General features: G+C 52.4%; 1 protein-coding gene across 10 annotated transcripts in view; it reads left to right on the forward strand.

Moving 5' to 3' along the window:
* DAB2IP (DAB2 interacting protein) overlaps nucleotides 1–14,669 on the forward strand; it is a 169,475-nt gene extending 154,806 nt beyond the window's left edge. For 8 of the 10 annotated variants that reach the window (XM_080927837.1, XM_080927839.1, XM_080927841.1 and 5 more), the window contains 7 exons: nucleotides 1,282–1,483; nucleotides 2,971–3,149; nucleotides 4,098–4,986; nucleotides 5,636–5,788; nucleotides 7,380–7,573; nucleotides 11,177–11,264; nucleotides 11,787–14,669. In XM_080927837.1, the coding sequence (XP_080783963.1) occupies nucleotides 1,282–1,483; nucleotides 2,971–3,149; nucleotides 4,098–4,986; nucleotides 5,636–5,788; nucleotides 7,380–7,573; nucleotides 11,177–11,264; nucleotides 11,787–11,954 (1,873 nt within the window). In that variant the 3' untranslated portion in view covers nucleotides 11,955–14,669. The remainder of the gene's footprint in view (nucleotides 1–1,281; nucleotides 1,484–2,970; nucleotides 3,150–4,097; nucleotides 4,987–5,635; nucleotides 5,789–7,379; nucleotides 7,574–11,176; nucleotides 11,265–11,786) is intronic. The other 2 variants (XM_080927838.1, XM_080927836.1) reach the window with 2 other exon arrangements.
* The last annotated feature ends 950 nt before the right edge of the window (nucleotides 14,670–15,619 follow it).

Genomic DNA, 15,619 nt, shown 5'->3' on the forward strand with positions numbered 1-15,619 from the left:
TCTTGTATGTCTTTTAGCACCACGCTCCACTTTGCAGTGAATGGCTGACTTCCTGAGTATCTGGGCACTTGGGTTAATGCTGCCAAGATGATTCCTTGTAAAGCAGTTGTGGTGGCTTTAGCTGCATAAAGTTTTTCTTCTTCTTCTTCTTCTTTTTTTTTTTTTAAGATTTAATAATTTTATGAGTTTTTTGCCTGCATGTATGTCTGTTTACCACATGAGTGCTTGGTGCCCATAGAGGTCAAAAGAGGGCATCAGACTCCCAGAAACTAGATTAGAGATGGTTGTGAAGTACCATGTGCATGTTGGAAATTGAATCTGGTTCCTCTGCAAGTGTTCTCAACCACTGAGCCATCTCTGAGCCCCCTGGATGCTGTTTTAGATAGTGTAGATAAAGTGGCAGGGCTGGGTAATCTTGTCATTAATTCGCAGTTGTGGATTGAGCTCTCTTCCAGGTCTGTCTGAACTGGGCTTTGACTCTAGAGATGAGTCAGGCGGAGGCAAGTCCAGTAGAGAAAAGGGTGGGGCCAAGACAAATGCCGGAGTCTCAGGAGAGCAAAGGCTTGTGGGGAGAAAAGATGGGAAGACCAGTCCTCTAGCTCAGACAAGGAGCAGAGGCTGGCATGATATCAAAGGAGTCTAGGGCATCAAGACCAAGCTAGGAAAGACAAAAAGTGACTCATGAGGGCCACAGGAACCTGAAGGCCACATGAGTACAGAGATGGACCACACAACATGGCCCTGGATCCTGAAAAGGATCTCCACTGAACAAGGTACGACTGATGAGGACAGACTGAGGGAGGCTATAGCCAGACGTCAGCTAAAAATGATAGGCACTGTCCAGAGGAGGCAGTGACCCAGGGACAGATAGTAGATGACTAAAAGATCAGGTCAGCAGGCCTTTTCCGGGATGAAGAAGGAGCGCTGACACCACCGCCAAACCTCTGCCTTGTCAAGTGGATGATGGTCTCTTCGCTTGAGAAGGGGACAGGGCTTGGGGGTGCCCCTGATGACTCCAAAACTTCAGTAGAGACCTGGGCCAAGTGTGGATCTGATTGACCTATGTACTGGGCTTTCAAGCTGCAGGAAAAGATGCAGGCCATCAGGGGCAGTGTTAGAGGAGACAGAACTCTGGTGACTTTAGTTCCTGGAAAGGGTAGAGTCTTGGCCTTGAGAAGGCCCTAGCGACTCAGGATCTTGATTGGCAGCAGCCATGGTGAGGAAAGGGATGAGACCTGACTCAGGTAAGGGCTCTCACCTTGGCTGCCCTTTTCTGTCCAGGTTTGGCAGCAAAGAAGAATACATGTCATTCATGAACCAGTTCCTGGAGCACGAGTGGACCAACATGCAGCGCTTCCTGTTGGAGATCTCCAACCCTGAGACCCTTTCTAACACAGCAGGCTTTGAGGGCTACATAGACCTGGGCCGGGAGCTCTCCAGCTTGCACTCTCTGCTCTGGGAAGCTGTCAGCCAGCTTGATCAGGTGCCTGTTGCCTGGGTTAAATGTTGTATCTGCCAGGTTGGAGGGCTCATTCACTCCCCAACACTGGGCAGAGCTGTTTGCTCTGGGTACTGGGTCCAGGTCTACACCTGCGTGCTCAGCTCTGATAGCCCAATACACAAGTGAATGCTCACTCCTTACCTGAGTGGGAGAGGAAAGGGGTCTTAGTTGCTTTACCTTGCTCTTGGTTTTGTAGCTACTGAGGACAAGATACAGAGGATCCTCCCCATGTCAGATCAGACTTTGGTAACCTCTGTAGAACAAGAGCTCATAGCTCAGTAGCATGTTGATCTGGCATGCACAAGGCCCCAAGTTTGGTCCCAAATTCAGGGGAAAAAAATTTTTCATAATTGCCATTAGCTGTCAGTGGACAGGATTTATCCCTACATGTCTGACATTGCTTCAGTTACATGGCCCAAGCAGCCCCTTCCCTAGCCTGGAGTCTTGCTGATCTCCAGTAGCTGTAACCCACTATACCCTGCCAGAAACCACTTCTTAACTTGCCTTGCTGTCCAGGGCACTAGGAGATCACATTACAAAAGCAATGATTGCTGAGCTGGGGATGGTCCTGCCTCTTGTCCCATTCCTGGAGGTGATTGCTGACCCCAGGCTAGTCCCTACCTCCTGTCCCATTCCTGGAGGTGATTACTTTGCCATGTGTCTTGTAGACACATCTTCATACTCAGGCATGAATACATGTGAGTCTCTATGTTTTCAAGTGAGAATTTAGCTGTACACGGTCGTTGTATCCTTCGTTCACGTTGTGGATGTCTTCCTACGTCACATTACCTACCACTACCTCTGGCCCTTCAGTGTAGTACAATATCCTGTAGTGGGAACACTGCGAATCTTGCCGCTAATGGACTGGAGTCCCAGCTTCTCGCTGACACTCTTGCTGTTAAAATTGCAGGGGCACAGTTTTGCTTAAGGCTTCCTCCCTCCCTCTGTTCCTGAGCCAGTATGCTGGTCACTGTCCCATGGGTCTCAGAACCAGGCAGGAAGTACAGAAAATGATCAGTATTGTCACACAAGTGATAGGGTGTGACAAGAATGTGAAATGGACCTGTTGCCTCCACAGCTCTGCCATGGGGATTGCCAGCTCTAACTTGCAGGGTTTTCCACTGCATGGTAGTGTGCACTCCTTCAGCTCAGCCAGAATCCTCTACACAGCTATGCTGTGACAGCGGTTCAGAAGGCACTAGGCAGTCCTTTCTTGGGCCAGCACCTTGCATCTGTATCTGGCCTATATCTACAGGTTCAGGCATCAGAGGGGACAAGCACCCCCCCCCTTGATAAAATAGGTAGTTTGAGGGGCTACTATAGATGCCTCTTGGGTAGGGAAGAGAGTTTGGGGGTTATGACAAGGCAGATTTGCAGCATTTTCACAAACTTGCTGGGTTTGATTGGTGGGAATCAGGGTTCCACATTTCTGTAACATAGGTGACAATTGCCTGTTTCCATTTTTGCAGAGCATTGTGTCCAAGCTGGGGCCCCTGCCTCGTATCCTGAGGGATGTCCACACAGCACTGAGCACTCCAGGCAGTGGGCAGCTCCCTGGCACCAATGACTTGGCCTCCACACCAGGCTCTGGCAGCAGCAGCGTCTCAGCTGGGCTTCAAAAGATGGTGATTGAGAATGATCTCTCTGGGTAAGAGCTGCCCAGCTGTGCTGGGTGGGGTAGGGCGTGCATGCAGCCCAGGCGCAGCCCAGCTGTGGTATCAACAAGGAAATCAGCCCATACAAACACTCACAAGAAGCCTGATGAGACCCAGAGTGTGTGGAGCAAGCTTAAGAGACTAGCTGCCATTTGAGATAAATCAGAGCAGGCTTCTTGTAGGAGGAATGATTATGCTTTTTGGAAAAGATGCATTTCTGGGAAAGACATTCTTGGGTTCAAGGTTGATACCAAGCAGAGAGCTGACAAAGCCTGTGTTTAGAGATAATTACTGACCCCAACCCCTGACATTTCCTCGGGACCTGTGCTTCTTAAAACATACCCCTTTTTGCTACCCATGGTGATGCATGCCTTTAATGCCAGTACTTGGGAGGCAGAGGCAGGTGGATTGCTATGAGTGAGGGAGACTATTACCTGCAGCACAGATTCAGACCTGCCTGCTTGTCTCATGCTCTTGACAACTCCTCTCATAACCCTGTTTTTGCCAGGAATGTCAGCCTCCGCCTGCCACTCAAAGAGAGTGGCACAAGGAGGCAGGGCAGGGGAGGGTTCACTAGGCTCCCACTAGAGTTACCGGGCTGGCTAGGAACAGAAGGGGAGGCATAGGGAGCCCCAGTAAAATGGTGATACTATTCAGAACCCAGAGATAGCAGCTCCCAAGCTTTGGGCTTGGCTAGACCCTGACAGCCATTGTCCCATGATGCACCTACAGGGCTGGTCCCTAAAGAACAGTTCTGTTGGACCAGCCACCTCACCAGTGACCCTGGAACTCTTAGCCCCTCTGCCACCCAGCCATGTCTGCAGCAGCCCTGACTGAAGCTGCCGGGCCCAGCAGATGATGGTGCTGTTGGTTTGGGCCCACGAGTCTGGACTCACGGTTCTTTTCCCCTTCTTTCCCTGTGTGTGCTTGTCTCCCTGCAGTCTGATAGATTTCACCCGGTTACCGTCTCCAACCCCCGAAAACAAGGACTTGTTTTTTGTCACAAGGTCCTCCGGGGTCCAGCCTTCACCTGCCCGCAGCTCAAGTTATTCAGAAGCCAACGAGCCTGACCTGCAGATGGCCAACGGCAGCAAGAGCCTGTCCATGGTGGACCTCCAGGACGCCCGCACGCTGGATGGGGAGGCAGGTTCCCCAGTGGGCCCCGATGCCCTACCTGCTGACGGGCAGGTGCCTGCGACTCAGCTGGTGGCTGGGTGGCCGGCCCGGGCAGCCCCGGTGAGCCTGGCAGGACTGGCCACAGTGCGGCGGGCAGTGCCAACACCAACCACACCAGGCACCTCCGAGGGTGCACCAGGCCGGCCCCAGTTGTTGGCCCCACTCTCCTTTCAGAATCCCGTGTACCAGATGGCTGCTGGCCTGCCACTGTCACCCCGTGGCCTTGGTGACTCAGGCTCTGAGGGCCACAGCTCCCTGAGCTCTCACAGCAATAGTGAAGAGCTGGCAGCCGCTGCCAAACTAGGAAGTTTCAGCACTGCTGCTGAGGAGCTGACAAGGCGGCCCTGTGAGCTGGCACGGAGGCAGATGTCACTGACTGAGAAGGGTGGGCAACCCACAGTGCCGAGGCAAAATAGTGCAGGTCCCCAGCGGAGGATTGACCAGCCACCACCGCCGCCACCACCACCACCTCCTGCCCCCCGGGGCAGGACACCTCCTACCCTGCTGAGCACCCTACAGTACCCACGACCCTCAAGTGGAACCCTGGCATCTGCATCACCTGACTGGGCCGGCCCTGGCACCCGGCTGCGGCAACAGTCCTCCTCCTCCAAGGGAGACAGCCCAGAGCTGAAGCCCCGCGCCATGCACAAGCAGGTCAGCATCTTGGGTGGGGCTCTTATCTGTCACGAGTCACAGTCTGTCCTGCTCTTTGGTCATTTCACCTCACTTGCACCCAGCTGTCATCCCATGCTGAATGGGGCTATGTCCCGCCCCATCCGCTGGCCCACCATATGAACTCCTTTTTTCCTGGATTCAGGACCTCCAAGGCCTTAAGCAAAGCCAGGCTCCTTTATCAGTTCCCCAGGGATAGACTTGGCAGGGAACAAGATCTGTTTCTATTTGTCTCTAGTTCATGCCTAGTAAAGTTCTTCCCAAACCCCAGGCCACTTGTTCTGCTCTGGCTTCACTGCCTGAAGCTCCCACAGGCTGAGCCAACTCCTGACATGGCTACCAGGAGGGTAGCCCATCCTTGCCACCCAACGGCTTCAGCAAGACAGGCTGATATGTGTAGGTTGACCACCTCTTTGCCAGGCTGCCCCAGCACTTGATGGTAGCAGACTGCAGTGCCCTGAGCCCCCCTGGGCTTTCGTCTGGCTCCAGCTCTGTCTAGGAGGCTGAAGTCCTTAAGTAGGCACTCAGGCAGCAGAGGTCCTCTCCCTTCCATCTGTGGCTTCCTAATGGCCATCCCCGCCTTACGATCTCTGCCTCTTCACAGCCCCTCACAAGCTGTGTTTCATCATAGGGCCCTTCACCCGTCAGTCCCAATGCCCTGGACCGCACGGCCGCTTGGCTCTTGACCATGAACGCGCAGTTATTAGAAGACGAGGGTCTGGGCCCAGATCCCCCCCACAGGGATAGGCTAAGGAGTAAGGAGGAGCTCAGCCAAGCAGAAAAGGTAAAACTGGACCTAGACCCGGACCTGGGCTGGGAGGGTAGGGTGGGCCGCCTCCACCAGTGCTGGGATGGGGTTCTCTCCAGAGCCCTTAGTGGAGCGACACTGCTTGTTTCGTCCTGTCATGCCAGCCAGTCCTCAACTCCCCTGCCAATGGGGAAACTGCAGTCAGTACAACTGGAAGGAAAGCAGCAAGCCCTTAGCGTGGACCTGAGGTTCCCTTTACAGGCTGTGCATCAGTGACCTGGAGAGGTCTGTATGCAGCCTAGGGTCACAGGTTGAGGAGAGCTCCTTGCTGCTCAAGGACGTTTAAGGATCTGAGGCTTAGAAACAAGATGCCATGGGGCCACTAGAGACTCTTGGGATCCTTGGGAAAAAAGAGCCAGAGGCAGAGGTCCTATGACTGCTAGAAGAGCTACCCACATAGGCTCCTTCCCCTGGATTTAGGCTACCTAGGTTTACCTAGGGCTTAGGGAGGAACAGCATAATTACCAAGGTAAGGAAAGAAGCCATATTGCCAGTGGGATGGATGTTTCTTTCCTCCCATGTATCTACCATTTCTGGGGCAATAGCAGGCTTCAGCTGCTCTCCCCCATCCTGGATCCATGGGTGTTCTTACTTTTCCTGCATACCAAACTGCAGGAAGATAGATGTGCCAGAGCACCCCACCCAAATACTTCCCCCTCAGCCCTGGAATCCTAGGACAGCTGCCGCAGCCTTGTGAGCAGCCCCTTGGTCAGGGTGGCAGTGTCCCCGGTCCCCTACTTGGAGGGAGCCCATCTCCATGCTGCATTTGCTACCTACCACCATTCCCGGCTCACTGCATCCACCTGCTTTCTCCAGTATGTGAAGGGAACCTGGGGACATGGAACATGGTGCTCCCAGAACCATGATGAAGAAGAGAGGAAGGAGGTCTGGCTTCCTGCAGACTCCCTTTCTCCTGCCCTCCCCCCAGAGGCTGAGTCACATCTGGAGATCCCGAGACACCTTGTTTTGCTTCTCCCCTCCCCTCGTTCCCACTGCTGCTCACACTGCACCCCACTCCTGTGCTGCTCTGCTTAGGTGGCACCCGGGAGCCTGGGTCTCATCTCATTGGGCAGTTGTTTCTCATGGGACTTGACTGAGCCTCTCGTCCCTCCTGCAGTGCCGCCCTGCTCTCAGGGCACTGCCATGTGTTCTCCACACACCCAGGACTTCCTCTAAAAACTTCAAGGTTACAATGGCCCAGAAATTAAGAGCACTTGTTGCTCTTACAGAGGACTAGGGTTCATTTCCCAGCACCCACACGGTAGCTAACAGCCATCTGAAACTCCAGTTCCAAGGGATCTGACACCCTCTTCTGAACTCAGGCACATAGTGATACATGTTCAAGTTAAACCCTTAGTCTTTGAGGCTTGGGTTAAGTTCTCACCCTGCTCCTGACTGTAAGGGTTGGACTGGGAGAGGAGGGGACAGACCTTTGGCAGCCACAGAATTGAGTCTTGTTACTGGGCTATTCCCTGTTGGCTCGTGCCTAGCCTGTGCTCTGCTCAGGCTGATGAGGCTATGCTCTCTGTGCCGGGCGCTGGCCCACGGCTCGCTGCCCTGCTGGCAGGACCTGGCAGTGCTGCAAGACAAGCTGCGGATCTCCACCAAGAAGCTGGAGGAGTATGAGACCCTGTTCAAGTGCCAGGAGGAGACGACGCAGAAGCTGGTGCTAGAGTACCAGGCGCGGCTGGAAGAGGGTGAGGAGCGGCTGCGGCGGCAGCAGGAAGACAAGGACATCCAGATGAAAGGCATCATCAGCAGGTGAGTGCGCTGCCCACTGGGCCACAGGGCCTTCGAGGGACAAGAGGACAAGCCGGTGCTTGGCAGTGGGTTGGTGGGAACACCTGTAAGAAGCTTGCCATCTGCCAAGCTCTAGGGGAATTAGAAAGCTGGATTTGAGGGCATGGAGAAGGACATCTGGGTATATGTTTGGGTGCCATGTGGGTAGGAAAGGGTTTGGGTTGGGAAGAGAGGGGTGGCTATGCCAGTATGCTGGGTGGGGGTCTATTGGGTTTCCAATGTCTGATTTGTCTGAAGAGTTTCTGAGGTCAATTGGTTTTGGTAGCTTAGCCCTCTTCCCTCTGTCTCTGCCCGGGATGGGGTGGGCATTCTGTCCTTGGTGTCTGCACACAGGCAGTGTCTAGGCCGCCCACTGTGTCCCAGTCCTGGAGTGTGGGCTGATAGGCTGGTCATTGGCTCAGACCTGGGACTGAGCAGGTGTGAGGTAGACAGGGAACTCCCCCTTAGCCTTCTGTTTTGTCCACAGCACAAATCCTTCCCAGGTCACCTGTTCTGCCCGACTGGTGGTTGTTTTCCGTCCTGGGCTTCTTTTCATTACAGAAGATTAGCAGAGCAGATACCAGGTGGCTGGACACCTACGAACTGCTTGACATCCCACTCTGTTCTTGACTTCCTTGGTGCCTGGCCATCTCCCCTTCCCTGTGTCCATGAATGGAAACAGCATCAGGACAGTTGGGTCTAACCTGTCCTTGCTGGTACTTTGCCTGCTTGCTTGTGTTATTCTGTCGGCTTCTGAGATAGGCATACTGAGCTATCTAAACATGATGCTCCTGGTTTATTTCTGTTGGTTTTTGCTTCGTTGACACTTTCTAGTCTTGTGTGGGTGTTCTTTTAAGTTTATTATGTACCATTAGCAAACTGGCCTTTTTAATTATACTTTTTTTCCATCTTATTTCTAATATAGATACTCCAACTTTCTCTGACTGAGGTTAGCATGGTGTATCATTTTCTGCCCTATATACTTTTAAACCATTGTTCAGTCCATTTTCAGTTTTATAACTAAATATCAGCACTAGGTGATTATAAACAAGAAAAAGGTACTGCTCACAGTTCGAGGGTTGCCATGTCTAAGATCAGGGCATCAACAAATTTAATGTAGCTCTCCTTCATAGACATACTTTGGTGCTATGTCCTTAGAAGCAAGCTCCTTCCAGCTTCTCTGGTAAGGGTAGAAATATCTTGTGACCCAGTGACTTCCCGGAGGACAGCTAGTAGCAAAGCACAGCCTGAGTCTCAGTGTGCACACATTTGAGTGTAGACACAAACTTCAGACCAAAGTGCCCATCTCTATGCACAGGTTTACTTTACAGGTTCCCATAGATAGACCTGTTTGTCTCACAACTTCTGCCTTTTAATTGGAGCACTTAAGACATTTATTTTTAATGTGACTGTTTTTAAGCCTGTTACCCTTAGAGCCGTTTTCCTGTTTGTATGTAGCATTCGCATCTTTCTTACTTCTTGCCTGCCGTGGACTGTGTCTTTTATTCCATAGCATCTCTCCGGTGCCTTCCATGCTGCACATCCCGATGCTTTGGGTGTTTGTTGACTGTCTTCCTCAAAGGGCAGATGATAATCGTGCCAGGCTTTGCGAGCAGAAGTGGCTTGATGGGACCTCCCCTGGCTACTGTGGGCAGGAACATTGCTCTGTCTTTGTTTTGTTTTGTTTGTTTGTTTACATAGTCTGCTCTTTCAATGTTGAGTTCATTGTTAGAATGCTTGCCTGGCATGCACAGACCCTAGGTTGGCTCCATAACACTAAACATATTTTAATTTTACTTACTACTGGGGAGAGGCATATTTGTGTGTGTGTATAGGCCATAGGACAGGTGTGTGTGTGTGTGTGTGTGTGTGTGTGTGTGTGTGTGTGTGTGTCTGTGTGTAGGTGGCTTCTCTTCCCTGTGTGTTCTGGAGAGTGATCTCGGGTTACTAAGCTTGTGTGGCAGTGATTCAGCTCACTGAGCCATCTGACCCTCCCAGTGTTTTTTTCAGCAAATGTCAACAATTTCAGTTTCAGTTTGACGATTACATGCCTGGTGTGGTTTTCTTTGTGTTTCTTGGGTTGGCTAGTCTTAGAGCTGTGTGTGACTCTGCTTCCCACTCTTCCCCTGGCCCCTGTCGCCAGCCCTCAGGTGCAGTAGGCTGCTCTGTACTGTCTCCATTCCATCGTTCTTAGTCGTTTTCTCTTTTTCCTTCTTTCTCCCTATTATTTTATATGTATGGGTGATCTGCCTGCAAGTCTGTGTCAGATCTTGTGAGCTGGAGTTACAGGTGCTTGTAAGCTGCCTGTGGGTTCTAGGAATTGAATTCATGTGCTTTGTAAGAGCAACAGATATTCATAACCACAGAGCCATCCGTTCATCCCCCCCACCCCCAGCTGTTTTCTTTTTCCATTGTTCTCTGAGTTTTATACATATATTACTGGGTTTTATATATATTTTATATTACTGGGTGAGGATTAACGCAGGGCCTGGGCCGTCTAGACAGTTCTCTGTTACCGAGTTATACCCCAACCTTTGTACTTGAGACAGTTTCTTTATAAATAAGTTTCCTGAGCTCTCCCTGAACTTGCCTACAGCCCAAAAGGTCTTGAACTTGCTGTCATCCTCCTGCATCAGTCTCCCAGGTAGCTGGGGTTACCTGGCTCACTTGTGATCTGAAGTGGAATACTGGGGTTTCTGCAGTGCCTGCAGTCGGTCCTTTCTCCTTCAAGTCTGTGGGGTCTCACTATGGTTTAAACTTGTCTTCCTCGTGCTTGGACGGTCTCTTGTCCACACGGTTGCCGCCTCACAGCATCACCTGCTACTCTCTGTCTGTCATCTCCATCCGTTCTCACTAGTCTTCCTCCTGGTTATGACTTCATTTCCTTACGTTTCTGTATCCTTGGCAGCTTTGGTGCAATGCTAGGCATTTTGGAGCTTTGCTAGGGTGGGACCTGAAGGCCTTCAGACTTGGTCTCATCTGGCTGTTCCATGGTGCAGGTGCCTTCCCAGAATTCTTCATGGCCCCCTATGGCACATCTTCCCCCACATGTAGCTTATGGGATGTTCCCAACTTGCTGGGGTTTTGTCAGGCAGAATCAGGATTCCTACAGAGACACGAAGGAAATCAGTAGGGTCCATCTCTGCCTGGCGCTATCGAATCTCCACCTCGTCCCTGCTGAACTCCCTCATCACCTTGATACCAGCACCCCACCACAGCAGCTTGTAGGCTCTTCCTCCAGCTAGTGTGATATTCCTGGTGTCCCTGAACCTTGTGCCTTCATAAAGCCCACATCACCTCAGTGGACATAATAGACGGGGGTCTAGAGCCTTTTTTAGGGTTTTCATCTTATCTCCTGTCACAGACCCTGTAACATGGCATTCCTTGGGGCTTGGAAGGCGTTGGAATGGAGAGAGCCCTGGAGAACAAAGCTGTGGTGGGGAGTTAGGGTCAAGACAGAGTAGTCCAGCCGTGTCAGTGCTGGGGGACAGTTGAGAGGCCTCTGCTCTTGCCTAGCATGTCCCCTCTATAGATAGAATGGTTTTCCTCCTTCTAGTCTACCTGACTGTCCATCTCTGGTCACAGGTTGATGTCTGTAGAAGAGGAACTGAAGAAGGATCATGCAGAGATGCAAGCAGCTGTAGATTCCAAACAGAAGATCATCGATGCCCAGGTTGGGTTCTGGCTACAGTGTTACAGAGCTTGGGGTAGTGGCCTGGGGGAGTGTGACTGGCTCTCATCCTTGGTTACACCTCAGTGTGGAAACCATGGACCAGGAACCAAGGTCTCTCTCTGTGCTCTAAGGATGCTGACCAGGGACTTGGAGTGGAGTAAGCAGGACTGGGGAGGTGAAAGAAAGCTAGGCAGAGGGGCTCTGGACCCCAAAATCCTTCCTCTAAATGCCCCAAGAACTGGCAGGTTTGGTTAGACTGTAAGCTACATAACCTAGGAAGGAGCATGGAAGCAGGTGAGCGTCGGGTGGCTGGAGCTCCACTTACATTGTATAAGGTAAGAGGCAGGTGATAGGCCCCAGTCTGGGACAATACAGAGCCAGCTACTCCACAGCCTGGGCCTAACAACCGTGGCAGTTACACAGCCAAGTCTTCCTGCTTCTCCTGCCTGTTGTGGTGCTCTCTCCCGACTACGGCTAGCTAGAGCCCATCTCAAGTGCCACTGATGTCCTCTTTGCCCACAGGAAAAACGCATTGCCTCACTGGATGCTGCCAATGCCCGCCTCATGAGCGCCCTCACACAGCTGAAAGAGAGGTACAGCATGCAAGCCCGTAACGGCGTCTCCCCCACCAACCCCACCAAATTGCAGATTACTGAGAACGGCGAGTTCAGAAACAGCAGCAATTGTTAACCTGCCTGAGGAGAGGGGGACTGTGGTGGCCCGGGACAGGGTCTCCGTCAGGAGGCTCCCCACAGTTGCAGACTAGCCTGCAGTGGAGGGGGCACAGGACTGATGGAGCGTGAGACTGAGGGCACAGTGCCCCCCCTTCTCCTCGCCCACCTGAACAGTGGGTGTGGGTAGAGGCAGCAAAGACTGCACTGGGGAGTGGGGACAGCCTGCAGAGAGGCATGCCAAATGTGTCTCTGGTTGTTGGATTTGGTATGTGGCACCTTTTCCTCTTTGAACAGCCAGGTGCATGTACCCCTTACCCTTTGCCATGGAGGGAGCTACCTGGAAAGGGCTCAAGCAAGGTCTAGGGGCTGCTGCCGTGGGTTTCCCTTGGGACCTGATGGAGTAGTTGGCAGACAGAGTGGCCTGCTTATCTCTTCCCTGAGCCTCTGCCACTGCATGCAGCTGGTCAGGGACCCTGCCTGGCATTGAGGAACTGAGGGTCAGAACTTTGACACCCTCCACTCTCCTTCCCTTCCTTCATTGCATTGCCAAACAGCCAGCACTGCACTTTCTCTGCTGGGCCCTCATCCCCTCCCCGTGGGAGGAGCCATAGCTTCCCATACTTCACATGTGGGCCTGGCTCATGCTCTTGGAACTCCCAGAAGCCAGAGAGCTGGGCAAAGGTGGCCAGGTTGCACCATGCATTATAGATGCCTTCTCCAGGGCCCCATTGTGTCCCAGCACAGTGGCCCTGTGAGGAGAGGCCAGCCGGTGCTCACCCAGCAAAGGTGATCTCTTTTCTCTGATAGTTTAAAAGAAAAATTCTAAAACTTGTAGGCCCTGAGAAGGTGGATAACTGTGATTTTTTTTCCTTTCACAGTATGCATTAGAAACAAAAGCCCGCTTGCTCGCTTGCTGGAACACAGGGGCCTTTTAAATTGAGCGTGCGCACTGCATGGGAAATAGCGGCCCTGGAGGATGTTAGACTTGCTCCCTCTCCAAGACAGCAGCAGCCTGCACCAGGCCCCGTGTGTGCAGTCGCCTCTCCTCACCCTCCCAGCCCCAGCCAAGGACCCAGGCACTGCAGGCAGGGAGGGGCACACCCCACCGCTGGGGCTGGTTTTCCCCAGCTCTAGGCTGTTCTGTAGCATATCTGTCCCTCCCCCCTTGTGGAAAAGAGATGGGCAGGAGCTTGGGTCTCTCGCTTGGGTCCCCATCTGTTCCCACACTCTAGATTCCAAGCCCTGGCTCTGAGTTACCTAGGGCAGGAGCTAGGGCCTTTGCCCAGACAGCAGAATGAGGCTTGGCCAGCTGCACTTAACGCTCCTAAGAGTCCTCACTAGAAAGGATGGAAGTCCTGGGGGCGTGGCCTAGCTATGCTGCACCCCAGATTCAGTCCACGGACAGGCAAGGGTAAAGGGTAGATACTCTGGGCTTTTAGCTGTAACCTACAACCCAGTTAAGCTGCAGACCAGTGCCAGGAGAGGGCATGGCCATCAAAGGTCAGAGACCTCAGGAAGGAAGGAGGTGGGGCTGAGGTCCTGCCACTGCCTCTTCCTGCCCCACTCCTGTCCACACCCCTGCGCCTGTGCATTTCAGCAGGGGTAGCGTCTTGGGCAGGGCCTGGCCTGGTCTGGGTCTTGCCCTTTCATTGCCCAGGGAGCCCTGTTTTCCTTCCCACCTGCACTCTCGCCCATGCCTTGTAAAGTGACCTCTGTCTGAGCGCCTCCTAGCAATATGGGGAGGTCCCCAGGCCTGGACAGGAGAGCGCAGGGCCAGATGCGATGGCCCCTCTGGTGGGGTTGTTAGCTCTCAGGCCGAGAGCCTTATTTACCTAGTGCAAAAACTGTAAAAGTGTACAGACTCTCCACAGATTTTTATCTTAACTGCAAGTCTGCCGATTTTTGTAAATGTTCTTGGTGTTTGACTGTAATGGACCTATTTCACCCAAGGAGTGTACATAGTCCTTTAGTCCTGGTGCTGTGAGGGCTGGCCAGGACACTGCTCTCACGGGGGATACAGCCTAGAGAACGGTGCTGGGCGGGACAAAGAGCTTTGCAGTCTAGGTGTCTGTTGGTCTTTTCCTGCCCAGGGCATTGATTTGTTTCAAGCATGCTGTTGGGGTGGGAGGTTGATGGGGCACATGCCCCAATGGGGCCAGTAAAGCATCCTCCTGCCCCACAGCCTTGGGGCTGAGCTCTGCCTGCAGCAAGGGCTAGAGTTGGCAGAGGCCCTGCTCTGGGAAGGCCCCCGGCCACTGACACCCAGGCCCTGCTGGAGAGAGCTGCCCTCCCCTGCCAGCACAGACACCTGACCTCTTTATTCAACTTGTATGTTAGGGTGAAGGAAACTGCCAAACTTCCTCTGAGTGAAGACTTCTGACTGCCCAGGAGTGGGGGTGGGGACCAGGGCCAGAGCTCCACGTGTACCCCAGCACCTGCCCGAGGGACACCACTCCCTCATACCCGTACGTCTGGGAGCCAGACTGTCCAGGGAACCAGCCCCTCTTTTCTATATACTCAGCCACAAGGCTACCTGTCTCCCCACTGTGCCCAGCTCCCCATTTTGTAAGTATGTGAAAAGGAAAAAAATGCAAACATCGGAGTCGGCCGGAGCCCTTCCCTCCGTCGAGACTTTTAACCATGTAATAATGTACAGAGAAGTTGTTGGTGTTCGAAGACTCCGTGTGGCTGTGCAATTTCTGTACATTTGCAATTAGAAATATTAAAGATTTATTTAGCTATTTTAAGCCTGGCTCGACTTTATTCAGCGGTATCCTGGGTTGTTTTCTACAGGTAACTGAATCTTGAGCTAATACTGTTCTAGCCATGACCTGGGGCCACCCCTCCTCTGCTGAAAGCCTGTACTTGGAAGTAGAGCAGCTGACCTCTTAAAGGCCCTCCTGAGCTCCACAGGCTGGGAGCCCCAATGATTCCTGGGAGCGCATAGCTGCCACACTCCCTGCTGCAGAGGCTCTGGGTCAAACCCTATTAGTCCTCTATAACCCGAGGAGAGAAGAGCTGGAACTCTGCCCAGGGTTACACTAAGGTTGGCTGTCCCCAAAAGCATCTGGTGTCTGCATAGACCAACTCGGGCTCATGAGGGTCAGATTTTCCTGAGTTAGAAGTGAACTTGCCTGAAGCCACGTAAGCCATACCTACTGGTTGAGGGCCTTGCCTCTCCAGGTGTTTGCCCTGCATCTGTCAATGTGTGGGATCCTGGCTTTTGATGTGTGACGACCCTGGGTTGAACATGAGCAGGCGAGATTTACAGGGGCAAGAGCATGCGCAAACCCAGAGCAAACTCAGAAAAACATCCACAAACCCCTAGAAAAGAAAAATTGGAGGGTTTTAAGAAGAGCTTCTAATAAGCAAGGACACATCAAGCATTCACCCTAGTGAGAACAGATCCGTCTGTCAGATTGTAATTGAGAAATCACCTACAGCTGGCTACACTGAGAAAATGCCTACCCAAGGGCCAGGTTAGGCTACAATGAGTAATGGTGTAAAAAACAAACCGATACGCCATCAGGAATTCTCTCTTTTTTTTAAATAAATGAGTCTTGCAGTTAAATGAGGACTCTCGATCACATGTGATTTGTTTCCTCCCCAAACATTGTACTGACAAGATTAATGTGGGGGGAGATCCAAGCAGATAAGAGAATTGCTTAACTGTCAAGTGGA

Source organism: Micromys minutus (genome assembly GCF_963924665.1).
Source record: "Micromys minutus genome assembly, chromosome: 13".
Lineage (NCBI taxonomy): Eukaryota > Metazoa > Chordata > Mammalia > Rodentia > Muridae > Micromys > Micromys minutus.